We start from the raw sequence: 27048 nt of genomic DNA, 5'->3' as shown, positions 1-27048 counted from the left end.
CGTGGGTAGTCGCTCACCATTTACTCACATTCTCGCTATAGTTGCCATTGTGAGGAAAATAGTCACTCAAAGTTGATGATATAAAATAGAATTGAAAATTGAATTGAAAAGTAATTTTACTTTCAAATGGTTTGCAAATGTAGATGTTAAGTGTGAAATGAATGTCGTTAATGACCATAGCTGGGAGAGTTATGCACCTGCTGATCACAGGAATATTATAAATGAGGTTGATTTTTTTTCTTGTTGACTACTTCATTTTTTTTTTCCCCCCTCAGCATGGTCTCATTACTTTTCTATCACATGTATGACCCTTAAATATGAATACTCAAGCACAGACACAATAAAAGCACATTAACTCTTATATGGCTTTTTTCATGAGTACAAGGAGCATAATGCAGATGTTTCTTGTGTTCATAGGCTTAACGTAGGTTTTGTTTTTGATAGCAAAAATAAAGGCTGAGTTTCACAGCACGTACCATACAAGTAATTTTGCAAATAAGATTCCTAAATTCTAATCGCTCAGTATCTGCATTCTCCCAAATAAGAGCTTCTTGATGGATGTGTTAACTGTTCAGACCTCTCAGTTTAGTTCTAGCCCGCAAGAAGTACTGTAATAAAAGTATAAAAAGCTATACTAAATCTTTAACAATTCCGTTTGTTTCCCAAAATAAATTACTTTGACAGCATATTAAGCAATGCCTGTTTCTCCAAGTCTACCTCTGACTGTTCAAATGTAGTCCCTGGACAGAATATAAATATGTATGAGTTGATTTACAATTTAGATCAAGAAAGAACAAATAATCTTCCGGTGTAATTATAATCACATCTCAGTGGATTACTGTTTATACCACAAATATGATCATGGAAACCATCACATTTAACTCTTGCATTTTACAGCTAATGGTATAAAATGGTCATCATTATCTAAATGACTGTGCTTTGCACTGCACATTTGGATATCACGGAGTTGCACCCATGCCAATGGCTTCTTTATTGCTACAGTAACATATTTCAGAAGAAAAGGAGTACTTGTGGCACCTTAGAGACTAACCAATTTATTTGAGCATAAGCTTTCGTGAGCTACAGCTCACTTCATCGGATGCAGCCAATGAAGTGAGCTGTAGCTCAAGAAAGCTTATGCTCAAATAAATTGGTTAGTCTCTAAGGTGCCACAAGTACTCCTTTTCTTTTTGCGAATACAGACTAACACGGCTGTTTCTCTGAAACCTGTCAAATATTTCAGAAGGGAAAAGACAAAAATGAATAAAACAGGATAAATTATTACTTTTAAACATATGTTGCAAACAAATCTTTAAAGATGTGGGGTACTATTATGTTTTTGTTGCCACTTATTTGGAAAGGTGTGAGTAACTTACTCATAGGCTCTCACTTTGATCCAGTCTCACAATGTTTTGCCATTGGCTTCACAGGGAGCAGTACTCTCCATTGGGAATTGTGAAGTTAACTAAGTAAGTAAGATTGGGCTCTGTTCAAGTCAGTGGTGCCCAAGCTTTTCCTGTTGTGCCCCTCCCTTACCAATAATGGAATCGGTCCATGCTCCCCTTCCCCCCATTACTGGTGTGGAATGCACCCTCAGCAGATGGCATGGATTGCACACTCAGCATCATTAATGACCTGGAGGATGGCGTGGATTGCACCCTCAGCAAGTTTGCAGATGACACTAAACTGGGAGGAGTGGTAGATATGCTGGAGGGTAGGGATAGGATACAGAGGGACCTAGACAAATTAGAGGATTGGGCCAAAAGAAATCTGAGGTTCAACAAGGACAAGTGCAGAGTCCTGCACTTAGGATGGAAGAATCCCATGCACTGCTACAGACTAGGGACTGAATGGCTAGGCAGCAGTTCTGCAGAAAAGGGCCTAGGGGTTACGGTGGACAAGAAGCTGGATATGAGTCAACAGTGTGGCCTTGTTGCCAAGAAAGCTAACGGCATTCTAGGCTGAATAAGTAGGAGCATTGCCAGCAGATCGAGGGACGTGATCATTCCCCTCTGTTCGGCATTGGTGAGGCCTCATCTGGAGTACTGTGTCCAGTTTTGGGCCCCACACTACAAGAGGGATGTGGAAAAATTGGAAAGCATCCAGCAGAAGGCAACAAAAATTATTAGGGGGCTGGAGCACATGACTTATGAGGAGAGGCTGAGGGGAATGGGATTGTTTAGTCTGCAGAAGAGAAGAATGAGGCGGGATTTGATTGCTGCTTTCAACTACCTGAAAAGGGGGTTCCAAAAAGGATGGATCTCGACAGTTCTCAGTGGTAGCAGATGACAGAACAAGGAGTAATGGTCTCAAGTTGCAGCGGGGGAGGTTTACGTTGGATATTAGGAAACACTATTTCACTAGGAGGGTGGTGAAGCACTGGAATGGGTTACCTAGAGAGGTGGTGGACTCCCCTTCCTTAGAAGCTTTTAAGGTCAGGCTTGACAAAGCCCTGGCTGGGATGATTTAATTGGGGATTGGTCCTGCTTTGAGCAGGGGGTTGGACTAGGTGACCTCCTGAGATCCCCTCCAACCCTGAGATTCTATGGACAGTTTGCTCAGTGGAGGAGCTTGGGCTGAAGGAGGAGCTGGGGCTAGAGGCACTGCTGGCCTGGGGGTGGAGAGGTATGAGGGCATAGCTGAGCTGGGAATGGAGCAGGAGGCGGAGTGAGCTGCAGCTGGGGCACAGAGCTGGGCTGTGGGTGGCACAGAGCTGCGGTGGAGCTCGGTGATGGTCCTTCCTGCCCACTGTGGGGGCTGGCCCAAGACCTGCCATGTGCTCCCCCAAGGGGGGGGCACCCCTCAGTTTGGGGACCACTGGTTTAAGTAATGCAATCATTACAACTAGTGGCCTCTCCTATTAGTTGCTCGACTGTAGACACCAACAACCTGATCTTATGTAAGCCAATGGAAGCTAGGCTTACATAAAAGTACCTCCAGCCAAACAACAAGAACAGCAAGGGTGTGAATTCTGCTTCCCCAACCCATAAGTGTAGCTCCTTTCTCTGTGATGGATGGGGTTCTGTGGGGGCTGCTGCAGAGGGAGCAGCTGTTGAACTGTTGCTTCCCTCTGTTTGGTTTCCCTGTGGGTGCTTGTGATAGAAGGCTGGAGAAAAAGCAGAGGGCGCTCAAGGAAAAGCAGAGAAACAGCAATTTGTGGAAATTTGCCAAAAATTCCATTGTCCTTGTAGTAAGCTGCCACTAATACTAGGGAACAAGGAAAGGAGCTAATGGGTGCTCTGAAGCCGTTCCTTCCTGTACCCACTTCTGTCTGCAGCTGCCAGCAGAATCCCTCTGAGATTCACATATTTAGGGGATGGGTTGTGTTGAATCCATTTTGGTTGAAAGTTTAAATTACCTAAAGTGGGTGACAGTAAAGTCATTTCAATGTGTAAACATATTATGTAAAACTTATTGTTGAAAGCACAGAACAAAGTGAAAGTATGTGAACTGAGGTTTATTTGTTTTTTTTTCCCCCAAACTAAAAACTTACAGTTAGGGGTTTTCAAAGCTTCTGGTGAGGTTACAAAACTATTCTAGGAAGAGAGAAGGTCAACAAATACGATTAGGTGTATGGAACAGCTTCCATATCAGGAGAGATTAAAAACACTGGGACTTTTCAGTTTGGGAAAGAAATGACTAAGAGGATATGATAGAGGTCTATAAAATTTTGACTGGTGTGGAGAAAGTGAATAAAGAAATGTTTACTCCTTCATATAACAGAAGAACTAGAGGTCACCCAATGAAATTAATATGCAGTAGGCTTAGAACAAACATCTTCATGCAACACACAGTCAACCTGTGGAACTTGTTGCCAGTGGATGCCATGAAGGCCCAAACTATAAGAAGGTTCAAATAAGAACTAGATAAGTTCATGGAGGATAGGTCCGTCAGTGGCTATTAGCCAGGATGGTCAGGGATGCAACACCATATTCTGAGAGTTCCTAGCCTCTCTGTCAGAAGCTGAGAGTGGACGACAGGGGATGGATCGCTCAATGATCCTTCTGTTCATTCCCTCTGAAGCACCTGGCATTTGCCACTGTAGAAAGACAGGATACTGGGGTAGATGGACCATTGGTCTGGCCTGGTATGGCTGTTCTCATGTTCTTAGACCAGAACTATTTTAAGAGAGAGAATTATCTATATATGAATCATTGAAACTTGTTTTGTTTGGACAAGGATGTCACACCTTTTGGATATTTCTTTAGTGGGGACTACTTACTAACATTCTCAATGTTGCAGTGAGGCTTCAGCATCCGTATCAACCCCAGTAGCACTATTATAACTGCTACCATCACGGCATGGTGAGAGATGGGGTTTGCCATCACACTATTAGGCCTTCTCTTCACTGAACCCGAGAGATGGTCTAACCTGAGGAGAAGGCAGTTCTATCTACACTAGGGAAATTTTTCAAAAGTTGCCCAGCATTCCTAACATTATGTTCAGAGTCACTATACAGATTTATCTTATTCCACTGCCAATGTCTGAAGAACAGGCTGAGGTTCAGATGGCTGAAGGCTCTCGCAGTTCTGAGGGAGTTGATAGATTTTAGTTTATCTTGGGAAGGTTTGTCTTCACCACTAACAAAGAGCTAGAAACTGTAGTCTTTGATTTTACCAAAAAAAAAAAAAAAAAAAAAAAGCCTAAATTTTGCAGAACAGAAGGGAAAGACCTGACACATGTGAGGGACAGTTTCTTACAATTTGAAACTGTAACACTGCATTTAGATTTCACATTTACTAAGTAGGTTTAAAAAGAAAAAAAAAATCAAACTCTAAACATTGATTGAAAGTTGACAGAAAGAATGAATCGTCATCTTCTTAGGGGGGCTTTAAATTTTAGAAAATTATCAGTCTGATAGAAATAAAGGTGTTTTAAAATATCAAATGAATTAATCCTGATTTCCAGGTATAAAATATAGCCTTTAAGGTAACATCAGTTCTCAGTATAACAGTGTGGGACAGGTAGGATATATTAAGCCTGTTCTGTTACACCTGAGACCTGAAGGAAGCAGAACATAAAAATGAGCCTCTTTATCAATTTTAAGCAAACCTAATCTTTGATCATGGCTGTGGTCTATTACAGATGTTCAAATTCAGTCTCCTTGGTGTCACTGGGAGATGACCTGAATAGTGAGCAATAAACTTATTTATTATAATTCAAGTTTAGAGATATGTGCTGAGGAAGTGAAACTGACAATGTTTTGTCTATCTTTAAGCCAACAAAGAGTCTATATAAAATGACAGGTGCATTTTTAGGAAAAGAAAGCCCATAATGTTTTCCTATTTAGTAGGTGACAGTGTGTCCCAAGATAACACAAGCTTAAGGGACCAAAATAAGCATCATTATTAGAGGCTAGTGGCTTCTGAGTTCATACAAATTGAATTCTTTCATAGGCTGAAGGGCTGTGGAAATCCAGCGAAGAGTGTAGAGCTCTGAAATAAAATTAGCATGTAAAGTGATTTTATATATGCAGGTTTGTTGCCACTAAGTTTGAATTTGAGAAAAATCCCATCTTGTCTTGTAAAAGAGAGAATTCTTAAATTCCCCATTTGCTATCCCTGATATAAAGGTTCTGCATATGAATAAAAGTTTTCTGTGGTTGCCCAAAGATAGAGGTTATTGAATTGACCAAGATTCATTTCCCCCCCCCCCCCCCGTCTTTCTCTTTACAGGGTAACTGATTTAGGAAACATTAAAAGAAGATTGTATTTATCAACGGTCCATAAGGAGTTGTCTGTAACCCCTCTGCATGCAAAACTTCCTCTTTTTATGATCAAACGCAAAATAGTAGGTATCTTGGATATGTTACTTAAAGTACTGTTGAACAGAATATTTCTGTTTGTATCAGAAGACTTAATATATATATTTTATTTTATCAGGTCTGTAAAGCACGCACGTGCGCTCTCTCTCTCGCTTTACAGACCTCATAAAATCCTGTTGATTCAAGACACTTGAAAGAGAGCTTTGTCTAACTGAACAGATATGCTCTCATATGCACCAGATATTGCATATGTGTAGATATTTTTATGTATAACTGTTCTCTACTTGATATCAGAACTGCTTATAGTGTGGAAGAGAAGAATCTGAGTTCTGTCTCCCTTACCGCTATGAAGATCTGAGTGATAATCAAAATCTGAGGAGGCTGTGGATCTGTTTTAATTGGTGCCCTATATCTGTTGTAAAAACTTTGCCTCTTCCTATTCTCCCACAATCCATTTCTTTTTTGGTGCTTTCTCTCTTCTCACAGATTTCTTCATCCCCTCTCTCTGTCTGTCTTCTCCTAGCTACTGGCTATTAGTCCTATTCATGACCTTCTCTGCATATAAACCCACAACCACCTCGTCTCCTTACTACCCTGGACTCCCTTCTTGTCCTTTAGGCTCTGTTTTCTCTAACTGCTGTCTGTTGCTGCTGTTTGTCCTCCCACCTGCTGTCCTTCCCTTCCAATACATTTGGAATTCCTGCTCCATTTCCAAGCTCTCTGCCATTCGTGACCTATTGATCTCTTACAAGCTCCATCTCCTTAAGGTGACCAGATGTCCTAATTTTATAGGCACAGTCTGGATATTTGGGGCTTTTTTATATGGACTCCTATTACCTGCTACCCCTGTCCCAATTTTTCACACTTGCTATCTGGTCACCCTACATCTCCTCAGCATTGCTGAAACATGGTTTTCCTTACTGATTCTGTTTCATTGGCAGCCCTCCTTTTCTCTCTCACCCTCACCTGAAGTTAACTTTATCACCTTTAGTGGAACTCTGACCAAGCATTAGCGCCTACTTTGAAATGTCACTTATTTTTACATAGAATTCTACACATGTAGCTACAGGATATAAGACATAAGAAAAAATATTTCATAGAGAACTCTAAAATTAAGGGGTTATTTTATTATCATTTAGTTGAAGACTGTTATGTTAATTTCTCCTTCTAACTTCCCTTAGTTTTCTACTTTCTGGCAAGAGCTGTTTTTAAAAACAGAATATGCACCAGGCCATACCTCTGAAGTAGTCATTAATTCAAGATTCATTGAAATAAATTATTTTTCTTCAATACCATTTCAATTAGTTGGTCTTGGTGTGAGGCTAACACTAATGTGTCAAGACTAAAGTATGCATTAATGTACAGTAAATTAAATTCAATCAGAATATGAACTTCAATTACAGGGTTTCATTCAGATAATAAATCTTTCATCAGAGATCTGACTCAATATTCTGATCAAATACAATGACAAAATGTTTTAATAACCTTAACCTCTGAACAGCCAAGAATTTGCTTGTTCAAGAATAGGTCTGAACTCTGTGAGCATCGTGAGTACTTAACCATTTTTTTAAAAATCTGATGATTAGCTGCCTGTTAATTGTAGCAGATATTTAAAGAGGGGCATGTTTGTTTTTAGTAATAAAAGGTTGCTTTTCTCCAGGGCCAAGGTTGCATGACTTTTTTTTAAAAAAAAATTTATATAGATGCTGGTAATTAATAGTGGTATCTACTGTGTTCAAATGTAAACCCCAATATTTTTATTGAACTTTTAGTCCCTTAACATCTAGCTCTTATATCGTACTTTCCATCTGTCAATCTCAAAACACATTGCAAAGGAGTAAGTATCATTTATCACCATTTTAAAGATGGGCAAACTAAGACACAGTGAAGTGACTTGCCCAAGGTAAAGCCAGTTGGCCAGTGGCAGAGCTGGGAATAGAAGCCAGGTCTCCTGAGTCCCAGTCCTGAACCCTGCACAGCTCTATCCACTAGGCATTGTATTTTTGTCATGTGTAATTCAGTGCTATTTCCAAACACTTCTTCTTTTGTGTTGAAACCAGATGTAATATGCCTCACATCTCATACATAGGCATCCTGTAGTGCCGTTTTTACAAATGATTGCAGTTCTTCAGCAAGGCGACTGCTCCAGTAGTAGACTTAGAAATGTCAATTATAATTAAAAATTGTGTTTTCATTAACTTGCACAGTTTATTCCTAATATATATTTCCTACCTTTTTGAACTTTCAGATTCAGGAGCAGAAAAATAATGGATGCAGTTTTCTTTTAAAACTACTTGGGATTAAATTTAATTTGTGCACTGAATTCCCCCCCCCCCCAATATGTTTTACATTTGGCATGTAGATACTGGGGTTTTTTTTATTTATATATATAGGACCTTTTTAAAATCTATTTTTCTAGGGAAATACTGATTTTCATTATGTTCAACGTGATGTATGTTCAACTACTTGTCTATATTGTACAAAAATCAACTTTATGCACAGATGTTAAGTTCTCTTCGAATGAAATTGAACCTGACAAAAGTGCAGGAGCTATTGGAGTAATATAAGAGACTAGTGCCATAATACAATTTTTGGCTGTCTATTCTTCCACTCGGTAAAAAAAAAAAAATCAATCACCAAGGTCTTGTTTGTACTAAGAAATTGCATTGTAGTTAAACACTATTTAACACTGGTTTTAACCATCCAGTTAGCTAACATAATGCTGACCTTGACTTTGCAGAATGTAGACAAGAACAGGACAAGTTCAGTATTGTGTCATAACTATCTGACATGATGCGGAACGTAACTTGTTGTTAAAGTCGTGGGTGTCACCGTGTTAGCTAACTAAATAGTTTTAAAAAATTGTTTAAATATAGTACAGTTTCCTAATGCAGACAGACCACTAGTCGCCGTGTACCGTTGTTTTGGAGGATGTGAGGGGACAGCACCTGTTGCAATTCATGGGGAGAAATCTTGATATAAGAAGTTACCAAAGTTTTTAAGCACAGTCTATAAAAGTAGTTAAAAAGCTACAGTGAAATTAAACAACCTTTAAAGTATTGAAAGTAGCCAAACTTTGTATCCAAACACTTGCAGTTAACAAATGCTTCTCATAATTTGCTTCTCCAGTTGTGTCTGCAAAAATATCTTTGTGAGGATACCCTGGATAATTGTGCTCATTTGAGCATGCAGTCACCAATTTTATATATGCAATTACTAGTTTGTATATATAAATGACTGTTGCATGTGTAACTACCGCAATGGTAACAGATTATTTTTAAAATAGTGAAATATTATACATAAAGGAAAACTGTCAGTGAGTCCAATCCCGTACTGCAAGTTTAGTTAGCAGAGAACTAGACAGTCTTCAGATATGTCAAAGGTTGTTAAGAGGATCATGATCAGTTGTTCTCTATGAAGGTAGGACAATTAGTAATGGGCTTAATCTGCAGGAAGGGAGATTTAAGATATTAAAAAAACCCTTTCTAACTGTAAGGATAGTTAAGCACTGGAATAGGTTTCTGGTTGTGGAATCCCTGTCACTGGAGGTTTTTAAGAATAGATTAGACAAACATGCAAGTTGTCGTCTAGGTATACTACAGCACCTCAGCACAGGTTTTGGACTAGATAACCTCTCGAGGTCCCTGCCAGCCCTAAATTACTATGGTTCTATCATTTTTACTACACTGCAATAGTTTATGTAAGGATTGCACTAAAAATATTTTGTTTCTCTATTCTAGTGGTGCAATTTGTGCATTGACTTGGTAGCATTCACCAGTGAAATATTCAAAGGAGCTGTTTTCCAGTCTTTGGATGGAATTATCATCTCGGCTAACTGTAAACTGAGAAAGATCTTCACTTTGAAATCAAAGCCTCAAGATACAGCTGAGGAAGATGGTGTGTTACAGATGATATTATGCTATCTCAGTCATTACTGTTCATATTGTAAAAACAAAAGCTCCTTGACCACAATCTTTGAATTAATCATTTTGAGAAATTATGTGATTTCATGAAAACTGAAGCGTGTTTAGGTCATACACATCTAGTCTTCTTGGACAATAGATGACATCAGGTAAATGTAGCTATGTACATTTTATAGAGTGCCAGCTTCATGAACACTGTTGTGTGGGAAAGGTCTCCTCTTTGGTTTAGAATGCCTTTTTAAAACTTTTCTGGCAAAACTCTATGTGGAGTTGTTTTATCATGTTGATTGGAAGATAACTTCTTGCTTAATTATCAGTGGCTGCTTCTGCTTGAAAAAAGGAGATGTCCTTCCCCAGGGTGGCTTCCAGTGAGGATGAAAAACATGTACATTAGCTGTACTCCAGCAGTTCCCCGATTACCTCTAGCTTGGAGATTTAACAGTTGATGAAGGCTTTCTTCTTTAAACAATCCAAGGAAATGTTAGCTGGGAGACTGCAAGTCACTGTTCTACTTCCTGATGATTTTAAGGTGCATTAAACAGAGAGGTTTTAAACAGTCCTAGATTATTAAAATTCTAATTGCAATTTGATGCCATCTTCTCATGGCAAAGAATCTAAAGAGAACTGAAAGTGGCCCAATGTGGAATCTACTCTTCTCATAAAGACTGCAAGAAAGGTAAATTATACAAATGAAAGATACTGAATGACCATAGATACTACATGATCCCTGTTGCCGTAGTATCTGAGTGCCCCACAGTCCTTATTGGGTTTGTCTTCAAAATATCCTTGTTAGTTAAGGAAGTCTTATTCTCCACATCTTACAGGTGAGGAACAGAGACTGAATTACTTTCTCAAGGTCACTCAGGAAGTCCATAGTGGAGCAAGACATTGAACCCAGGTCTCTAGAATCCTAGGCTAGCACCCTAACCACTAGACTGTCATTTGCCTGATGAGACAGATTCATCCCTATACCACACCCAGCACCAGTACAAGGATGGCTGGGAGACAACTTGCACCTCCCCTATTTAGGGTCTGCGCATGGCCAATTTTGCCTCTTATGCAGGCTAGAGCATGGGCCTTGTTGCGCTGGCATCTATGGCCTATTGCGGTGTCTTCTATTTCTACACCAACACCAAAAAAATCCCTTTTTCCATTAGTCTGTCCACAGCCTACCACAGAACACCCCCTATTAATTATATATTGGGTATCACCATTCTACTTGGCCTTGCACTAAACCTAGAAGAAAATAGGGTCCCTCCCATAGGATGTTACAGTATAAATTGGATACATGGTACCCCAGATAACAAGATGACCAGTTCCAAACCAATATAGATACCAGTAGATATTAGGAATTTATTATATAGAGTTATGTGTCATAAGTTTCTTTGGGACTAACACTGAAGGACTTCATGTGAGAAGTTTCAGAGTAACAGCCGTGTTAGTCTGTATTCGCAAAAAGAAAAGGAGGACTTGTGGCACCTTAGAGACGAACCAATTTATTTGAGCATAAGCTTTCGTGAGCTACAGCTCACTTCACCGGATGCATACTGTGCATACAGTATGCATCCGATGAAGTGAGCTGTAGCTCACGAAAGCTTATGCTCAAATAAATTGGTTCGTCTCTAAGGTGCCACAAGTACTCCTTTTCTTCATGTAAGAAGTGTATTTTTAGGAGGGATATGGAGAGAAGGCACTTGATTGCTGTACTAGAAAAGTGTTCCATGCAGAAGGGGAGAAGATATACCGAGAACATTAGGAGAGGGATTCAAAGGGAGAGGCCAAGTAAATGACTTGGCAGGGCACAGGGAGCAGGAAGAAATGGTCATACAGATTTAGGGTGGATTTTCAAAAGCATTCTGAGCATTAAGTAGCTGATTCCTAGTGACTTTTAGTGGGAGTTTGGAACAATGCAATCTACTTTTTAGGACTGAAATAGGAAGTCTCTGCATGTCTGGCTCCTGTCCATTGGTGAGGCTCTCTCCCTTGCTTTCACAGATGTGCAAAATACAGCAAGCAGTTATCATTCAAGGTATATATTGCTTGGCAGCTTTCAGCCTCCTCATGAGAAAATGCCATCTTCTTTTCAGCCTTCCAAATGCACACTCTGCTGTCATTCTGCAGCTACTCAGGTTGTAGCTGAACAAGTCCTTTGTGCTGTCCAAATGTCCAGTAAAAAACTACATAAGCCAGGGAAAGAAAGTGTAAACTTGGTCTCTCAGAATGAGAGTGGGAATCACAACACCATTAATGTCCATAGCGGTCCTATAAGCAAAAATTCCTTTTTTCATTAAAGAAAATGGGTGAGAGTTTCAAAAGATCTGAGCATCATGGAACTTTCCAGACCACCCCACATTGTTGGTCAGCCTGTTTTGGTGATCAACCAGGCCTTAGAGCAACATGGAGAAATGCTGGGTTTTTTGTATGATATGTGAAGCCTATGGAGAGCAAGAAGAATAGGCATATGGGTCTCATCAGAGGCTGCAGTACAGTTTGGGTACCCCAACCCTGCAAATCCATCAGTCTCCTGTGCATTGCCAAGCTTTATGACCCCCACTATCAGCACCTTCTTTAGAGCAGCACACACCTCTTCGACAACAGCCCTGGCAGTCAATATACCACTAGCAAATTGGTTAGCTACTGACTGGTAGCAACTGGAAGTGGCGAGCTGCCAGTTGGCAATGGCCACATGCTTCTCCACGCAGAGAGGAGTGTTCAGGTGAGCTCCGTGCAGACGTATTGGAAAGTACCTGCTGTTCGCCTGAAATTCTGGCACCACCGCTGGTCATCTCTGGACTGCATCGCTATCCTCTCCCAGCACTGCCAGCTGCCTTTCTAAAAGATATGCTCTAGATCAAACAAAAGTTATGCGCTTGTAACGTGTCTGGATAACAAACTAGCAACTTCGTTTTTTTTAAAAGTTGCTATTGTGGGGGGTTCACAATTTCTTCATCCAGACCTAAGCATTAAAGTAAAAAATAATTTATCTTTATGAAAGGAAGAGGTAGAGTTTGAAACACTGACTCCCATTTTTTAACCAGCATTTTCCAGATGCAACTGCTGCAGGGCTCTCTATACAGAACTACATCATGAAACTACACAGAAGATGTAGTTCTGTATAGAGAGCCCTGCAGTACTCCAGCCTACTGTACCCCTTTCAGGATGCTGATTTGTCTTGTGTACTCCAGGTCTCACCTCACGGAAAAACTACTTGCTTACAAAATTAGAAATTAAAATAACAAAAGTGTCACAGCACACTATTACTGAAAAATTGCTTACTTTCTCATTTTTTGCCATATGATTTGTGATGGGGCAAGGCCAGATGGCTATAGAAAAGTATTGGGAGATGGATATATTAGCTTCAGGCTAAACAAATCCCTGGTACCAGGATAAGTGAAATGGCAGCTGCTCCAGGTCAATTAAGACACCTGGGGCCAATTAAGAACTTTCCAGAAGGCAGGGAGAAGGCTAGGTTGATTGGGACACCTGAAGCCAATCGGGGGCTGGCTGAAACTAGTTAAAAGCCTCCCAGTCAGTCAGGTGGGTATGCATGTCAGGAGCTGTGGGAGGAAGCTGCGCTGTTGGAGAGGCTGAGTAGTACACACCATATCAGGCACAAGGAAGGAGGCCCTGAGGTAAGGGTGAAGTGGAGCTTGAGGAAGTGAGGTCTGCTGTGGGGGAAGTAGCCCAGGGAATTGTACATGTCATGTTTCTAAAAGGTCAGCTACCATAGCTGATACTATTAGGGTCCCTGTGCTGGAGCCCGGAGTAGAGCATGAGCCCGGGCTTTCCCCCGCCCCCCTTTGTCCCCTGACTAATCACTGGGACTGGGAGACAACAGAGACTGTGCAAGGAAGGATAACTTCTCCTCACCTCCCTCACTGGCTTATGATGAAAATGGCTCAGTAGACTGTGACCTTTGTCTCTAGAGAGAGAAGGGTTACGTGGAGGGTTACAGTGAGCCTCTGAGGCTAGCAAAATCCACCAGGAAACGCGGGACCCACAGAGGCAAGGACAGAGCTTTGTCACAGATTATAAAATAAATCAATTGGAATACATTTCAGTGTGTATATGGAGCAGCATAAACAAGTCATTGTCTGTATGAAATTTTAGTTTGTACTGTCTTCGCTAGTGCTTTTTATGTAGCCTGTTGTAAAACTAGGCAAATATCTAAAGGAGTTGATGTACCCCCTGGAAGACATCTGCGTACCCCCAGAGGCATGCATGCCCCTGGCTGAGAACCAGTGGTGTAGAAGGTGGCTTAGTTAGGTATTTCGACATCTCTATGGCTTAATTGTGGAAACTACTAACTGGGAGCACAAAAACAGACCCAGTTAATCAAGATGGAAAATTTGGCTATTAGCATCTGTGGAACAAACATTTCCTACTGAATCTAAATTGTTTCAGGGTATAGTTGCATCTTCCTAATCTGCTCACACACCTTTTTTATTGTTAAAATAAACTAATAAAAACTACTGTTTGTACCTACCTGAGCTAAGTTTAATACTAGAGTTTTGCAGTATTTACTAGCAATTCAATATTTGCTACTTTAGCAATTGTACCAGCGATCAGTGCAGTATTCTGATGCGCAGCATGTCTGAAAATCAGAAAACTGAAGTATTAGAACGGAAACTAAACATTTGTCAAAATAATGAACAAAGAACATTTTGTGACCGTAGCTTTGTTTACTTACTAAACCATGGAATTCATTTACTCACCATGGCTATCCCAGTTATTTGCACAAGCTAGAAAGCTTAACTAGTTAACATTTGGGCCCTAATCAACTTGACAGTGTTGTTTTAGAATTAACAAGAACATTCTTTGAAAAATCAATAGTTGCACAAGCATTTCAGTGACTACAATGTGTTATAAATATGTCCAATCACATAAATTGGCCTTTATAGCCCAAGTAACAAATAATTTAATCCTACTGCATTTCTGACCACGTTAGTTATAAAAAAGTGAAGCCTTTGTCTTTAATTCCAGATATATTTGGTCTTCCATTCACAGCTAATGACCCCACGGATACTATTCCTCGAACCTGCCAGCTAAATACAGATGTGCCACAAGTCACACAACTGCTGAACATGACTAAACTTCGCCAACCAGAAATAAGATTTGGAGGTCGTCCCTTAACTTCATCAGAATCAGGTATACTGTCTTACTAAAATTACTCTCTCTCTCTCTCTCTCTCTCTCTCTCTGTGTGTGTGTGTGTGTGTGTGTGTGTGTGTGTGTGTGTGTGTGTGAGAGAGAGAGAGAGATAGTAATATAATGTGCATACAGTTTGATGTGTCCTATAACACATTTTAAGGGTCCAGTTTTCTCACCTAGGCACCAGTTGTACATGCCTAAAATTGTATGCACACACAAATGCACCTATATTTTGTAGGTGCGAGGATGCGTGCAGACTTGAACAATTCTAACACGCATGCTTGCAAAGTCCTGGGATTTAGAAGCACAAAACCCATTAGAATGAGTTTTTGTAGGTGGAAATTCTAATGTTTGTATGCTCAGTTGTTAGAATTTTACAAGTGTACACTTGGGTGTTTTGCCAGTAGAATAACAAAGCATCTGGAAGATCATAGAAGATTAAGGTTGGAAGAGACTTCAGGAGGTCATCTAGTCCAACCCCCTGCTCAAAGCAGGACCAACACCAACTAAATCATCCCAGTCGGGTCTTTGTCAAGCCGGGCCTTAAAAACCTCTAAGGAAGGCGATTCAACCACCTCCATAGGTAACCCATTCCAGTGCTTCACCACCCTCCTAGTGAAATAGTGTTTCCTAATATCCAACCTAGACCTCCCTCACTGCAACTTGAGACCATTGCTCCTTGTTGTGTCATCTGCCACCACTGAGAACAGCCAAGGTCCATCCTCTTTGGACCCCCCCCCCCCCGGTAGTTGAAGGCTGCTATCAAATCCCCCCTCACTCTTGTCTTCTGCAGACTGAACAAGCTCAGTTCCCTCTGCTTCTCCTCGTAAGTCATAGTCACTGCTCACTAATCCTTTTTGTTGCCCTCTGCTAGACTCTCTCCAATTTGTCCACATCCTTTCAGTAGTGGGGGGCCCAAAACTGGATGCAATACTCCAGATGTGGCCTGACCAGTGCTGAATAGAGGGGGAATAATCACTTCCCTCAATCTGCTGGCAATGCTCCTACTAATGCAGGCCAATATGCCATTAGCCTCCTTGGCAACAAGGGCACACTGTTGACTCATATCCAGCTTCTTGTCCAGTGTAATCCCCAGGTCCTTTTCTGCAGAACTGCCACTTAGCCAGTCAGTCCCCAGCCTGTAGCGGTACATGGGATTCTTCCATCCTAAGTGCAGGACTCTGCACTTGTCCTTGTTGAACCTCATCAGATTTCTTTGGCCCAATCCTCCAATTTGTCTACATCACTCTGGATCCTATCCCTACCCTACAGCGTATCTACCTCTCCCCCCAGCTTAGTGTCATCAACAAACTTGCTGAGGGTGCAATCCACCCCATCATCCAGATCATTAATGAAGATGTTGAACAAAACCGGCCCCAGGACAAACCCCTGCGGCACTCCTCTTGATACTAGCTGTCAACTAGACATCGAGCCATTGGTCGCTACGGGTTGTGCCCACAACGATCTAGCCAGCGTTCTATCCACCTTATAGTCCATTCATCCAATCCATACTTCTTTATGAACTTCATGAACTGCTGGGTTTAACCAGCATGGATTCTGAAATGGAAAATCATTTCTCACTGATCTGTTAGAATTCTTTGAATGTGTCAGTAAAATAGTGCATGAAGAAAAACTTTTTGACATAATTTATTTAGACTTCCAAAAGACGTTCTGTGAGGTTCTGCAAAAAAAGCTAAAAGCTAATAAAGACTCTAAGTAATCACAGGGTGAGAGTGACAAAATACTGTCTTAGATCAAGAACTGGCTAAGAGACAGAAAGCAAAGAGGATTCAATTTTCATCATGGCAAGACGTTAACAGAGGGGCCTCAAGATTCTAGGCTCAAGCCCGTAGTGGTGTTCAATATATTTATTAATGAACTGCAAAGGTGAGTGAATAATGAGGTAGTAAAATTTTCAGATGACATCATTTAGGTTGGTCAGAGCCAGAGAGGACTGTGAAGAACTTGAAAGAGACCTAAAAGAGCTTGGTGAACGGGCAACACAATGAAGCTCAGTGTCAATAAATGCAAAGTAATGCACATTGGAGGAAAAAAATTAAACTACTCTTATACTTTACTAGTTTCTAATTTAACTGTTGCAACCCAAGAAAGGGATCTGAGCATCATTATAAGCAGCTCAGTGAAAATGTCTGTTTAATGCACAGCTGCAGTCAAAAAAGCTAACAGGATGTTATGCTGCATAAGCAATGGGATGGAGAACAATAATAAAAATATTATAATGCCATTATTTAAATCAATGGTGTATCCTTCCCTGGATTACTGTGTGCACATTGAGCAGCCCATCTCAAAAAGAATATTGTGGAACTAAAGGGGTTCAGAGAAGAGCAACAGAATGATCAAAGACCTGGGTTAGCCAGTCTCTAACTCAGGGGTGGCCAACCTGAGCCTGAGAAAGAGAGCCAGAATTTACAAATGTACATTGCCAAAGAGCCACAGTAATACATCAGCAGCCCCTCATGAGCTCCCCCGTTCCCCCGCCCTCCCAGAGCCTCCCACCCACCGGCAGCCCTGCCAATCAGCGCCTGCTTCCCTCCCTCCGCACACCTCCTGATCAGCTGTTTTGTGGCATGCAGGAGGCTCTGGGGGGGAGGGGGAGGAGTGAGGGCACAGCAGACTCGGGGGAGGGGGCGGGAAGGGCTGGAGTGGGGGCAGGGCCTGTAGCAGAACCAGGGTTGAGCAGTGAGCACCCCCCGGCACACTGGAAAGTTGGCGCCTGTAGCTCCAGCCCCGGAGTCGGTGCCTAGACAAGGAGCCTCATAGTAACCTCTGAAGAGCAGCATGTGGCACCAGAGCCCCAGGTTGGCCACCCCTGCTCTAACTATTAGAGATCAGGATGAGACATATAATGGGGGAGCCAGATTGTTATGCCTACTTCAGGATTCTGCTGTCCTCTGAATCATATGGTTCTGGCCACTGTCAGAGTCAGGATACTGAACTAAATGGACCCTTGAAATGTTCCCTATGGCAGTCCCTATGTTAATATGTTTGCATCTGCAAAGTGCAGGGGTATGTATGCAAAATGTTGTGTATACCGAATGTGACAGGGTCGGGCCAGATGGCTACAGGAGAGTAATAGAAGGCAGATATATTAGCCCCAGGCTAAGTAGGTCCTTTTTCCCTGGGTAAGGTAAGAGGGAAGGTTCCAGAACAATGAGGAACCTTCTGGAGACAATTAAGACAGACAGGCTGATTAGAACACCTGCAGCCAATCAAGAAGCTGTTAGAATCAATTAAGGCAGGCTAATCAGGGCACCTGGGTTTAAAAAGGAGCTCACTTCAGTTTGTGGTGTGCATGTGAGGAGCTGGGAGCAAGAGGCACTAGGAGCTGAGACTGAGAACGCGGACTGTCGGAGGCCTGAGGAGTACAAGCATTATCAGATACCAGGAGGAAGGTCCTATGGTGAGGATAAAGAAAGTGTTGGGAGGAGGCCATGGGGAAGTAGCCCAGGGAGTTGTAGCTGTCGCACAGCTGTTCCAGGAGGCACTCTAGACAGCTGCAATCCACAGGGCCCTGGGCTGGAACCCGGAGTAGAGGGCGGGCCCGGGTTCCCCCCAAATCCTCCCAACTCCTGGTCAGACACAGGAGGAGTTGACCTGGACTGTGGGTTCCTGAAAATGGCCAAACTAAGGGCTGCCTTGAAGCGCCAAGGCAAGCAAATCCGTCAATAAGCGCAGGACCCACCAAGGTAGAGGAGGAACTTTGTCACGCCAAGTAGAGGTTAGGCTGCTGAAAAACTGAAACTGAAATTGACTGCATTATTAATTAATTTTTTTTATACCTGAACTAAAAATTCTTGATCGAAATTGTAGTCGAGCCTGTCCATTGATAAGCAGATGTGCATCACTATGTGTCTTAGCAAGGATCTGAACACAGAATCGCATTAAATAATATCCTCCATTTCATTTCCTAAACACCTACACACTATTTAAATGCCATCTAAAGTATAGGCAGTCCCATATTCTGGTAATTGCTTTTCAGGCCAAATCCTGCTCCCACTGAAGTCAGTGGTAAAACTCACATTGACTCGAGAGGGAGCAAAAGTAGGCCCATGGTGGTGTACACTTTTATTATCCAAGAATAAAGACTGATTAGAATACAAACTTAAACAGATGATCTTTGAATATAAATGAGTATCTTCACTTGTACAATAGCATATGCTTGCATAAATTGTAACGTTTGCTTCCAAACGTACATGCAGTATGAGGAAAAAACAGAAAATACTGGCATGCACATTGCATGGGTCCTTTTTCAGGATTTTTATTTCATGAACAGATTACAGTTTTTCCAAAATTAAGAGCATGTTGTTGCTTCAAAATTGTCATGTAGGAGTAATTTTCTTGAATTACAAATAGAGATGTAACCTGTTCAAGAGCAAGAGTGTTTTGAATGTTTTCAATTAAATTAATAAAACCAGCATGTATCCAGTAAATCATTGTGTCCAATTTAACTAAAAATTTACACTGTTAATTCCTTCAATTCCCAACCCACATTAAGTAATGACTGTCAGTCAATGTAGGACTGTAGGAAGTAATTTTTTTTTTCATTAATGAGACCTCAGTTTAATTGAACACAGAATCAAGTCTGGTTATTTAAATTGAGTAGTTCAACTCACTAACGACAAGATGTAGTGGTCCACTAAGCACAGCTCAAAACCAGTAATTTACTTAAAAATTAGTACTCTGTTTGCCTGAGTGCTTTCATTTCCACAGCAGCAACATTGTGGGTTGTTTTTTTCCTTTGCTTTAAGTAAGGGCAGCCATGTTTCTTTTGGACTGTATGTCAATATGAAACAGGAAGGTATCCTGGAACATGTTATCTAGGCACCTCTTCTAAGAAATACAAGCAAGCTGTGTTTGCCGTAATGTGTTTTGAAACAAAGATGCATACGGTATGGGAAGATTCATATGTCCTCCTACAGCAGATTTTTATTCCAATTTTGTTCCAGTTTTCCCCATCTCTTCACCTTTTTTATGAATTTATAAACTTTTCAGTGACCAGAAGGTACTAAAAGATTATATCTGAGAAGTAGAACACATATCTTGGACGTCTAACATATTGAAAGTTGATGAAAATGAGGTAGGATCAGAGGCTAAAATAGGGAAAGAACAAGTTAAAAAGTACTTAGACAAGTTAGCTGTCTTCAGGTCACCAGGGCCTGATGAAATGCATCCTAGAATACTCAAGGAGCTGACTGAAGAGATGTCTGAGCCAATACTGATTATCTTTGAAAAGTCATGAAAGACGGGAGAGATTCCAGAAGACTGGAAAGGGGCAAACATAGTGCCAATCTATGAAAAGGGAAATAAGGACAACCCAGGGAATTACAGACCAGTCAGCTTAACATCTGTACCCAGAAAGATAATGGAGCAAATAATTAAGCAATCAATTTGCAAACACCTAGAAGATAATAAGGTGATAAATAACAGTAAGCATGGAGGATTTCTCAAGAACAAATCCTGTCAAACCAATCTAATAGCTTTCTTTGACAGGGTAACGAGACTTGTGGCTGGAGGGAAGCAGTAGATGTGTATAGTATATCTTGATTTTAGTAAGGCTTTTGATACTGTCTCACATGACCTTCTCAAAGACAAACTAGGGAAATGCAACCTAGATGGAGCTATTGTAAGGTGGGTGCATAACTGGTTGGAAAATGGTTCCCAGAGAGTAGTTATCAGTGGTTCACAGGCAAGCTGGAAGGGCATATGAAGTGGGGTCCCGCAGGGATCAGTTCTGGGTCTGGTTCTGTTCAATATCTTCATCAGTGATTTAGATAATAGCATAGAGAGTACACTTATAAAGTTTGCAGGTGATACCATCGTGACGGAATCCCTAGGGTGAAGCCTGGGACTGTGGGACTGCTGTGCCCCCTTAACTCTCCAGCCTGAGCTGTCTCTCGCAACGCTTTGCTAGTCAAAAGCAGCAAACCGCTCCAGGCTCTGTTATCACACAGCACAACCACATGTGGAGCCCCACACCCAGCTAGATTGCATGAATGCTCCCAGAGCCACTCATGAAATCACACAGAGAAAGGCACCAGCCAAATCCCCCCAGCTCCCAGCCTTGTACCTCAGGAATATACCGTCTTGCACTGTTCAAGACCCTTTCTTGAGCAATGCAAGTTTATTAATTGGTTCACCACTTCAACAATGGAAAGTGGATATATACCAGCCTTTGTAAACCTGAGCAGATTTTCCAAGCAAATCAGGCAAACTCACTGATAAAGATACAGTAAAACAAGTTTATTGATTACAAAAGGTAAATTTTAAGTGATTGATAGGCAAAGTCAGAGTGGCTAGCCAAGGAGCAGCCCTGGACCCCACTGGACCCTCTGCGGGGCCAGCTGGGCCAGCAGCCCTAGACCCCATCATCTGCCAAGAATACTGTGGGACACCATATCAAAAGCTTTGCTAAAGTCAAGATTTATCACATCCACCGAGCCCGTTATCTCATCATAGAAGGCAATCAGGTTGGTCAGGCATGACTTGCCCTTGGTGAATCCATGTTGACTGTTCCTGATCATCTTCCGCTCCTCCAAGTGCTTCAAAATGGATTCCTTAAGGACCTGCTCCATGATTTTTCCAGGGACTGAGCTGAGGCTGACTGGTCTGTAGTTCCCCGGATTCTCCTTCTTCCCTTTTTTAACGATGGGCATTATTGGCCAGGTCCACAGTTCCTCAAGAAGCCTCGTGATTGGAGGGCACAAAGGTAAGACTCATGGCATAAAGAGAGAATTCCTCTTCCGCATTGGTAGAAGACGAAACATTGTTGGGACAGGGACTAATAGGTCAAAAGAAATGCCAAACTTAGACAGCGGCAGTCATTTCTGTAACCATCCCTTGAACCTGCTTCACAATGGGCTGCATGAACTACAAGAGCTCAGACAAGTTGATAGGCTGTACCCTGATGCCAGCCAAACCCCCTTCCACCCTTCTCTTCTGCTTCCACTGCCCCCAGCAGTTATCAGGAGTAAGGGGTTCAGTCACGCTAGTTTCACAGGTGAGACTGTCTGCTCTGGAGTAGCTGGAGTGGTCTCATGGAGTTTAGATTTCCTGCCCAGGGTGAAGTTGCTGTAACAGTAATGCTTGAAGCAGGAGCAAACTCTTGCAGCTGAGTGCTGCAGCACTTCAACTCTACTCTGCTTTCTTGCTGTCCCCGGCAGGATAACAGTTCAGGGCAGACCTTTTGGGAGTTTCCTGACCGCACCACTGCTTGAGACTTATATCTGAAATTAGGGGCAAAAGGGTCAAGTAGGATGTGCACATCTGGAATCCTTCAGTGTCCAAGCTACTCTTAGTACCCAGATGTGTTCAGTACCCAGTTTAACAGCTTGTTCTAAAGAAGTTGCCACCTTTCCTGGCATTTGAACCAAACACAAGTCTGTGCTGTTCATGCATGCTCTTGATAATGTGGGAGAAGGGATGCTTCTAAAATTCCCTTTTAAACCGACTCCCTTTTATTTTAACCAAGGCTTATACTGTTTTCTTTACTCACAAAGCTCTTCTATCACCTGCATTTATTTTGTGTCTAATGTCAGATGCTTTTGCAAATTCTTAACCTTTTGCCCTGTGCTGAATCAACTCTCAGTTAGCGAGGGTTCATCTTACACTACTGAAGTTAATGGTAGTTTTTTTCATTTATTGTGTTCAGAGCAGGATTGGGCCCTTAATAGTTTTACTTGTTTAAACTGGTTTTTAACATCTTTTCGTATGCAAGAATATTTATTTGAAAATCAGAGTAATATTCAAAGACAAATAATATTTGTAGTATTTTTTCCCTCAGAAATAGTCAAGCCAAAGTTCTGGTAAAAAGTTTCATACTAATTTTATTGTTAGATAGCAAAGAAAGTGTGACCTCTCCATGACAATAGATTGAAAAATCAGCACTTTTTGTTCAGGCTTTGGATGAGAGGGATGTAAAAATTAAATGACTAAAATAATGAGAATGATGTATCTAGAGAGAAAAATGAATGCTTATTTTAAAAAGGACAATTAGACGGTGAGCCCTCAGGTTTTCCTATCTAACTACAAAGGCATGTAGCCCTTGGCAAAGTAGTAAAATAATTAATGGTAGCATCCCTGACCTACACAAAGTTTTGGTTTTCGCTAACTAGAGAAAATGAAATGCCTTGAGCTGCGGGTTTAATCTAATCTTTGTTTTTAACCTTGTACTATGACTATAATATGAGTTCTCCCAGACACTCCTTTCAAAGTTCAGAAATCAGGCTTTCCTGCAAATGGAAGCTTTGATAAGTTTAAGCTTCAGTTTAATTAGAAACTTTTTCTTTTTATCCACTAAACTTCATTTTGTTTTACTAATCAAAAGCTCAAGTTATTTTTTGGTCATATCTTCTTTTAACTACACATATTTGTTCATTGTGGCAGATGTGTTGATGTAGGCAATTAATTGCAGTCAATTAATATGAACATAAACAGAGAATTTTCATGTTAATCAGCTTTTATAATTGGTGTGTGGGCAAAAGGCTTCCCAAAGTAGTCAGCAAATTAAAGAAATTGACAGTAAACTGAATGGGTCATCTAAGCTATTGAGATGGCAGCTGTTAATAGCAACTGAATGTCACTTCAGGAAGAGGAGAACAAGGAACTCATGGCATACAGGGACTTCTTTTGTTATGAGTAATACTAGTGAATGATGCTAGAGAGTGGTAAATATGTGGACTTGTTGACATTTCCTAGCTGAAAATGAAAGTCAAACTGATTTGAATTCAAATTTAACCAGTTCCACCATTGTAAAAACGATAAACGAGACTCTCAGAAATATGCTTTGGTATTACTTTATTGTTTTACAGAAATATCACATCTCAAAACAGAAAATTAGATGTTAATTTAGTCTGTGTTAAAAGAGAAGAGGGCGAGGGGAGAATGTTTTGTTTGTTTTCCTTAAAAAAGCGTATTAGAGTAACTTTTTCTTTCTGAACTGCAATATTTTGTTGCCAAGACATCCTCAATCTTTATCAGCTCCTGAAGTGGTGATCCAATGAAATAACAATCTTTGGGGAATCTTTTTTAAAGCGCCTTACCTATAATTGTTCTCTGAAGATGAGCTATATTCCACTGCATAACCGCTTACCCATCTTTCACCACAAGACATTTTAACAAAAATGTCCATCTACCTTTTGGTTTGGTTTGGTTTCTGACCAGCTATCAAGCTGGTTGACATTTTTCAGTCTTTTTCAAAGAAGTTAATTTTTTTAAATGTTCATGGGAAAAATAAGAGTAAAAAGTTTGAGCTGAAAAATTACCTGTGTATGTATTTGCAGGATTGGAGCCCAAATGTTGAAATTGAGGTGGCTCTATATCTTTAGATGGTAAAATTACACATAAATAATTCTTGTATCAGATGCTTTACAGAACTTGTAACTGATATCTTGACTGGCAAGCTACAGCTTTTATCTGAATTCTTTATGAATTTGAGCTGTTTCTTCTGCCTGTTTACAACATACGCTTTATATTGTATTCCTTCAGTAATCATGCAGAGAAAAATGATACTTTTATTTACTTCTAACTCAGTTTTTAAACCACAGTATTTAAACAACTGTTTCAAGCTAAGAGTGTACAGAAATAACCTTATAATGCTGACTTGCTTCAAGTTGGGTGTGTCCGTTCCCAAGCTAACTGCACCTCTGATTTATTTGTGACCTGCTTGAAGGCACATCACTTAGATCTCAGGTGTCTAGCTGTCACCTTTCTCAGAGTGGAGTCCTGTGACACATTCCCTTCTTGGTTGAGAATTCAGGCTGCAGTTCCTCTTGCAATTCAGTGTGATCACCTCAGGAAGTCTGAGTTCAGTTCAGCACTTGCAGTCCATCTGTCTCAAGGGCAATGACAGAGTTAACCAATGACGAGCCAGCCTTCATAAAGAAAAGTATTAATTATCCAGAACAAAAATATTACACAAAAATACACCTTAAAAACAATAAACAGCTTATATGTATGTCTGCCTTACCAGGTGTCCCCCACTTACCACATGGAGACCCTGGCAGGTATCAGAGTACTTCAGGGCCTCTCACAGGGCCTGTCCCTTTGGCCACAGTCTCACAACAGTTCTTGGGTCAGGTGAGCTTGACCTCTCCCCACATCAGGGTGGTCATATTATCTTTTTCATTTATTTGTTTGAGCTGGGTCAAATTAGTATCGACAATTTCCCCCAGGGGCTGAGGCTTCTCCAGATTTGCTGCCTGTTTTAATTATTCCTGCTGGGAATAAAAGTTGGGAAACAGAGTCACGACCCCACTCGATTTAGGCTAAATCAATTTTCACCTTTATTTATACAATTTCAGACAGAATTATTGTCACTAATAGAGTCTGCATGTACAGTTATGCCAGACAAATAATAAGAGAAAACAGAATTGGTAAATGGGCCCAAGTTACCACATTCTGGGGCACCAGGAAGAAGTTCTGCCTTCCATGATAGTCATCGCCGTCTCTGATCCCTTGGTCTGGTGCTTCCGTCCTGTTCTTCAGTTTCTGGTCTAATATTTCTTGAGTTTGGATCCATATTCACTTAGGTCTTTTATACTTTTCTGTATTACAGATTATGTAATCCTTGTCCAATAGGCTTTTCGCACATCAACCCTTTTGATTTTATGTAACCCAGACATTACGCATGTAGAAGCTTCAATTACCCCAATTCTGTATTTTTCCAACTGGTTTTGCAGTTTCTGGGTCATGTTTTTGTGTCACCCTGCTCTGGGTCTTCCCAGAAGAAAAAAAAAAGGGGGGGGGGGGTATTTATCATTACATGATATGTCTTCTTACTTATATCTTCCAACACGTGTGTGACCTTTTTTCTATCACCAATAACATTTTAAGCAGATTAGCAATTCTGTGTAAAGGATGAATTGACAATACCACACTTATGTCAGCAAGGACTTGGCATCAGTGTTACGTCATCTGTACTCATTCACTATACATTATTACAAATAATTAAAAATCTAGCTATTGAAGCTCTTAATCTTACCATTAACTATTTTTTTTTCTATTTCAATGGTATAAGTAAGTATATGTGTATTATCCTTAGGAGAAGGCGTTATGGAAAACATAGTGATAGTTTATTGTCAGCATTTCTTATCTTCTTTAAACATGTCTTTTTCTTTCAAAGCCCAGGGCTTTGCTATTGAGTTGCTTTTAATGATGCCCCAACACTTCCCAGTGATTTTAGTTCCTGCAGGAAAACCTGTAACTCCCGCATGGAGACAGAATACAATCCCTAGCCCATAGAGGTACATGAATCATTTATAACGATGATATAATATTCTTTGACTATTCCATGCGTTTATAGTATCTGTTGCACTGGGCACACTGTCAAATGGAAAAGGAAGGAGATACATTTGTATTTGTCAGCAGTAATATATATACATGTTGTGGTGTTAGAAAGATACATCAGTTATTCCTTGGAAGTATGATTTTTTCGTATATGATTTATGAAATAATTATTTAAATGAATAGAAAAGCAAGAATGAAGAAATAAGAATTTGCTATTATGTCAAATACTGTGGTATATCGTGCTTATAAATATGTTCAGTCTAAAGCATCGTGTTTGAAAAGGTGTCTTTCTTTTTTAAGTAGACCAGTTAATTAATAGAGGACAAGGCAGTACACACAACAGTAAAAATCAAGATGTCTCTCACATTGCATTTGGATCCAAGGTCCTTGGTCCACCTCCACCTTCTGGCAGAAGATTCAACACAAGGGTATCTGGAGAGGTAAGACGAAGGATTAAACTATCACAAAACCAGTACCACATATCTGAAAGGAACAATTACAGTTGTTATCTCTTGAGAGCCAGACTCCAAATTGTGTTTGTATATGATGGAAGAACAAAGGTTTTGCAAAAAGGTTTTCTTCAGAATTAATTTCTTTTCTCTTGAGTACATTTATTTTTCTCATAAAGTTTATTTTTAAAGTGCTAAATTTTTTATGTTTTTGTAAGTAAAAGTAGGAATGAAGTTTGACAAAAGCAAGATTTTTCCATGTGTTTAAGTGGAATCTTTCCATAATAAGAGGGCCACCATGCAAGAGGCAAACTCTGCATTCACATATGTAGTGAGTGGGTGATTCGTTGTGACAATGAATAGTGTTTGGGCTACGGAAAGAGAGCGAGAATAACTCTATAGCTTGGTGGTACAGCGTTGACCTAGCAGATGGGAGACCAAAATTCAACTCCTTAGTC

The 27048-nt window shown here is 40.6% G+C and overlaps 1 protein-coding gene across 1 annotated transcript in view; it reads left to right on the top strand.

The window, feature by feature from the left end:
• CFAP20DC (CFAP20 domain containing) overlaps positions 1–27048 on the top strand; it is a 167043-nt gene that overhangs the window by 46632 nt on the left and 93363 nt on the right. The window contains exons 6-9 of the mRNA XM_074957357.1: positions 5676–5790; positions 9505–9661; positions 14671–14835; positions 26442–26581. Of these exons, the coding sequence (XP_074813458.1) occupies positions 5676–5790; positions 9505–9661; positions 14671–14835; positions 26442–26581 (577 nt within the window). The remainder of the gene's footprint in view (positions 1–5675; positions 5791–9504; positions 9662–14670; positions 14836–26441; positions 26582–27048) is intronic.

Source organism: Natator depressus, chromosome 7, assembly GCF_965152275.1.
Source record: "Natator depressus isolate rNatDep1 chromosome 7, rNatDep2.hap1, whole genome shotgun sequence".
NCBI lineage: Eukaryota > Metazoa > Chordata > Testudines > Cheloniidae > Natator > Natator depressus.
This window is presented reverse-complemented; position numbering and strand designations above follow the sequence as displayed.